Genomic DNA, 5,685 nt, shown 5'->3' with positions numbered 1-5,685 from the left:
TGTGTGTGTGTGTGTGTGTGTGTGTGTGTGTGTGTGTGTGTGTACGTGTGTGTGTACGTGTGTGTGTACATGTGTGTGTGTGTACATGTGTGCACATATATATATTCCTTGCCAGATGACTGTTCCAGTAATTGCACTGCTGACCGACAACTGATCCTCTCTCTCTCTTAAATTACAGACCTAAATCCTATTTTTTCTACTATTTTCTTTTTAATTGTACTACTAGATATTAAACTTGTTCTTGGTTTTTTGTTAACTGTGTTATTTTTTTATCTCTACAAATAACTGATCAGTTACTTGTCACAGCAGGACATGTAAAACTTTATTCAGAGATAACATGTTTTATATATTTATGTCTCACATAACATAAGGTGCCTCACCATGATATGTCTGAACATCTAAATTATGTAAACTAATATTAGAGATTATAAACGATAATGCAAAACAGAATGGAGAACAAAGAGTTTAACTTGAACTGAGTTAAGTAACTGATAGATTATCTGGTAGAGATAAAAAACAAACAAAAACAATGCTATGGTTAAATAAAACAATATAGCAGAAAAAAAATATATTTAATACCAAATTTGAGAGAGAAATGGTGGGTGGATATGTATGTAGGTATGTTCTCTTTCTCTTTTTAATTCAGAGTAGATTTTGACTGGTTACCTATATGGGAGCAAGGTCATGAATGAAAGTATCTTGTTTTAACCATCATCCTTTAAATCTTCAGAAGGCCTTGCAATGTATCATCATCATTTAATGAGACCTTTTTCATACTGATAGGGGTTGGATGATTCAACACAAACAGATGAGCTAAAGAGCTACACTGGGCTCTAATGTCAGTTTTGGTATGGTTTCTATGGCTGCATGCCCTTCCTAATGTCAACCACTGGATGTTTTTTCATAACACTAGCATTGGTGTGGTCACCAAGTAACTCACAAGTCAAGACCCTTCAAATGATTGGAGTGTAGTATTAAGAGATATGAAAGTATGATAGAGAGAGAGCAGCAAGTGTCTTGCTGAAGAGGTGAATACATGGCTTCAACATCAGGAAAAAGACGGAAAGATGTAAAGTTGGGGTACAAAGTGAATTTGTGAGAGAGAGAATAGGCTATTTTCACTCAAGCATGCTTGTCTAAACCTCTCTGATCCTTAGAGGTTTTAAACAAGTGCACTAGAGTGATTAGATGATTAGAGATGGGGATTAGGTGGACACAGTGAAAATCAGTTTGGAGGAGGGGAAGTGGAGAAAAGAAAGTAGGTGAGGGAGGAGTGGGTGATATGTATGTATGTATGTATGTATGTATGCATTCTCCCTCTCCTAGAGAGATGTCTAGATAAATGTTAAGGGATCTCTCACTTACAGCTGAGTTCATCTGCCCTTTGGTAAGGTTTGTTTTCCATCCTGTAGGGGGTCCAATGAAAACCACCCTCCTTACCAAGCAGGCTTGGTAGGGTTACTGGTTTAGCTATTAATTGCTTGACCATGCATATGTTGTTTAGAGAGTGGGGTTGGCCCCTGTACAAGGCCTTTCTTTGTTTTTAAAAACTTCAGATACAGGCATCAACTGATTTTTAACATTTCTATTATGTGTTGCTTACTTATGTTAGGCCGTAGCCAAGAAAGAGAAAATTACTCAATGAAAAATTCGGTAATGGAATGAAGGCATGTGACAGTGTCAGTGGTAACTGCTTGAACAACTGCTGTAAGATATGCCCATCATTGCCACGTCTGAGCAAAAGCGTGTAAGTCTCTCTTGCAGAACTGAAAAGCTACATCTAGATTGCTTTAAGAGGACAACCAAGCAATGGTGGCATTGTTTGAAATTGAGTTGCAGCCATCATGAATGTATGCATCTATGCATGCATGCATAGATGCAAGTATGTATGTATGTATGTATGTATGTATGTATGTATGTATGCATGCCTCTGTATGTATGTATGTATATATATATATATATATATATATATATATATATATATATATATATATATATATATATGCCTATGTAGGTATGTATGTTTGTTTATGTATGTATGTATGCATATATGTATGCATGTATGTATGCATTATGTCTCCGTATGTATGTGTATATGTAGGTATGTTTGTTTGTTTATGTATGTATGTATGTATGTATGTATGTATGTACGTATGTATGTGTGTCTGTATGTCTATATATGTATGTATGCCTGAATATATGAATGTATATATGTATTTACATGTGTATGTATGTACTGAAGGTATAATGAGGAGGCACAGTTCTGTGCAAATGACAAGTGTTTCATTGCAGAGTTCAACACAAATTCTGTCATGTACCTGGAGAAGGCAAGAGGGGGGAGGGCAATCTACTGCTTACATCTTTTATAGAGATTTTAGAACTAGTTACTTTGCTTGTTGGAAAATCAGCAGCTGAACGTCACTTGTTTTTCTATATATTGCAAGGTAAGATCAACGAATGCCATGTCTAGCAGACGGGTGTCTAGTACAGACAAAGGGAAATACCCTAAAAACCAGACTGGTATCCTGATCTTTTTCATTGCTAGATGGTAGGGGTTTGCTCCCTGCTTGCAATATATCGGACACAGATTGTGTTGCTAACTAGTTGGAGCAAAATGTAATAAAAGAGCATTCCCTGCAAATTCTTCTCTCGTTGCTTATTGTCTGAAATCTGGAATAAGCTCCACCATATTGCTACAACATCCTACAATGGTCATGGAGAAAGAAGAGAGGAAGAAAGAAACAAAGAAAGCTGGTTGTACATCTAAGCATGATGTAGTAAATATGATTACTGCTGTGACATTTTTTTGGAGATGTAAAGTGAATATAAAGTTGCCTCCCTTCATACCTGCATGCTGCTCGCACAGTCAATAAAGCTTGTGTAGTTGTTCGGTATTTTGTTGCTGATGTTAAAGATGAACCGTCGCAATTCGTGCTTGCTGATTTTTTCCTTCTTTTTCATTTTGTCCATTTCATTTTCAACTGCAAGGAAAATAACAAAAACAACACAAAACTTTTCGTGTATTCAAATAATAATTTTCTTAAAACATTTAACACTTAGCATTTAAACCAGCCATGTCCAGCCCAAATGTTCTATCAGCTTTATGATCAAACTGGCCAGATCCAGCCTCTCACATCTGGTTGACAATGTCATTCTAAAAATAGGCGTGGTTGTGTGGTAAGAAGCTTGCTTCCCAAGCACATGGTTACAGGTTCGGGCAAGTGTCTTGTACTATAGCCTTATGGTGATCAAAGCCCTGTGAGTGGATTTGATAAATGGAAGCTGAAAGAAGCCCATTGTGTATGTATGTATGTATGTATGTATGTATATATATATATATTTATGTGTATGTGTCTGTGTGTCTCCTTAATGTATCATTCTACAAAACATAGAATATATAGTACAATACAAGAGAAAACCATAGGGAGTGTATTAATTTATGATTATAATTTGATAATTTTACATATATATACATATAGATAGATAGATAGATAGATAGATAGATAGATAGATAGATAGTAAATTCAAATAAATGAACAATAGAATTAACAATAACAAACAACAAGAAGATGTGCACAAGGAATGTATTAGTTTGGCACCCAATAAAAAGAGAGAGTTTTTGATGTTCCGAGCATAGCTCTTCATTGGAAAGGAGAAAGGGAAGAATCCAAAGAAGGAAAAGAAATCACAAACAGCACGTGTGTAGTTACATTGCTGAGGTGAATGGAAATAGAAAGTCCATTGACTGAAACAAGTGTGTGTGTGTGTGTGTGTGTGTGTGTGTGTGTGTGTGTGTGTGTGTGCGTGTGTGTGTGCGTGTGCGCACAGGCGTGTGCATGCACTGTGGGCTTCTTTCAGTTTCTGTCTACCAAATCCACTCATAAAACTTTGGTCAGCCTTGGACTATAGTAGAAGACATCTGCCTGAGGTGCTATGCATGGTTTTGAATGGAACCATGTGGTTGGGAAGCAGACCTGTTACCACACCAGTCTAAAGAGGTTCACTATCATTGCTCAGATTAGTTATGTAACCAGCTAAAGTAACATTTAATTTATAATAGATATTATTACAATAAGTCTGTCCATGCTGGTTGGTAATTCAATCAACAATCTAGGGTATTACGCAATAGAGGTAGCTTCTATGCCATCAGTTGCCCTTTAGAAATAGCAGTCAAATCTCTTTTAGAACAGAGCTAAACATCTTCAAACACACATCAGATAAAAGGGGGGGCAGAAGCATGTTATAGCTTTTGTCTTTAGTTTTATATCTTTTACTTGTTTCAGTCATTAAACTGTGACAGTGCTGGGGTACCACGTTGAAGAGTTTTTGACCAAATGAATCAAACCCAGTACTTAGTTCTTTTGAAGCCTGGTACTTGTTCTATCAGTCTCTTTTGCTGAACTGCTATGCTATTGGGATGTAAACGCACCAACACTAGTTGTCAAACAATGGGATAGGAGAGAGACACAAAGACACACACACACACATATAAAACAGGCTTCCTTCAGTTTATGTCTACCAAATCCACTCACAAGGCTTGGTCGGCCCAAGGCTATAGTAGAAGATACTTGCCCAAGGTGCCATACAATAGGAGTGAACCCAGAACCATGTGGTTGGGAAGTAAGATTCTTACCACACAGCCACACCTAACTTGCAAGTAATAACAGCCAAATTTACCTCATACCAAGAGGATTGCCAGATTGAGCTACAAGTAAAAAATTATTTCCTTTTTCACTTCTAAATGTTAATAAATTTGAGTATCTTGTTTCTTTAAAATTTCTATCTCAAAAGGTAAGAATCCTATAGTGAAGACACATAGCCTGTTGATTGAAGATGTTAGGTTCATAATCCTAAGGTCGCTGGTTCAATTCCTTAACCAAACAGTCTACTATGTCGTTCTACAAAGTCCATTTCATAGAAAATGAAACACCACCAGTAGAAGGTGGAGTTCCTTTACAAGGGACTTGTGTCCTGTACAGAAGAGCGGCTCTTGTGAGGCAGGAATAGCAATTGTCCAATGTCTTAATTTCTGCTATTGTAATGTTATGTTGATAACCCTAATTGCCTAATTAAACTAGACAAAATGATGATCACTGATTTCAGTTATTGGACTCAGGCCATGCTGGAGCAACTCTTAAAAAGAAATGTTATTGGATATTATATTAAATGATTGACTGAGTACATTAGAGTCAATCTAAAAAGCACCATTCAAGTGTTGGGCCTCACGGGGTGCAATGATATATTTCCAAGACCCCTGGTAATATGCCATGCTTGAGAAGATCTATCAAGCCAAGAGAAATCATAGTCGTGGCAGACACTGGTGTCATGCAACTGGCACCCATGCTGGTGGTATGTAAAAGCACCCATTACCCTCTTGGAGTGGTTGGTGTTAGGAAGGGCATTCAGCCATAGAAACCATGCCAAATCAGACTGGAGTCTAGTACAACCTTCCGGTTTGCCAGCCCTGGTCAAACTGTCCAACCCATGCCAGCATGGACAATGGACGTCAAAAGACGATGATGATGATGATGGTGATGATATATATATATGTATGTATGTATGTATGTGTGTATGTATGTATGTATGTAAGACCTGTCCTTCACAGCAGAATTGTTAATGCAACTCCCTGATGAAAAGGATTAACCTACAAAAGCCCTGTGCTGGTGCCATGTAAAAGCACCCATC

The 5,685-nt window shown here is 37.3% G+C and overlaps 1 protein-coding gene across 1 annotated transcript in view; it reads right to left on the bottom strand.

The window, feature by feature from the left end:
• Nucleotides 1-5,685, bottom strand: part of LOC106877388 (EF-hand calcium-binding domain-containing protein 5) — a 207,420-nt gene that overhangs the window by 49,220 nt on the left and 152,515 nt on the right. Inside the window, exon 14 of the mRNA XM_052976829.1 lies at nt 2,848-2,981. Within this exon, the coding sequence (XP_052832789.1) occupies nt 2,848-2,981 (134 nt within the window). The remainder of the gene's footprint in view (nt 1-2,847; nt 2,982-5,685) is intronic.

Source organism: Octopus bimaculoides, chromosome 25 (assembly GCF_001194135.2).
Source record: "Octopus bimaculoides isolate UCB-OBI-ISO-001 chromosome 25, ASM119413v2, whole genome shotgun sequence".
NCBI lineage: Eukaryota > Metazoa > Mollusca > Cephalopoda > Octopoda > Octopodidae > Octopus > Octopus bimaculoides.
This window is presented reverse-complemented; position numbering and strand designations above follow the sequence as displayed.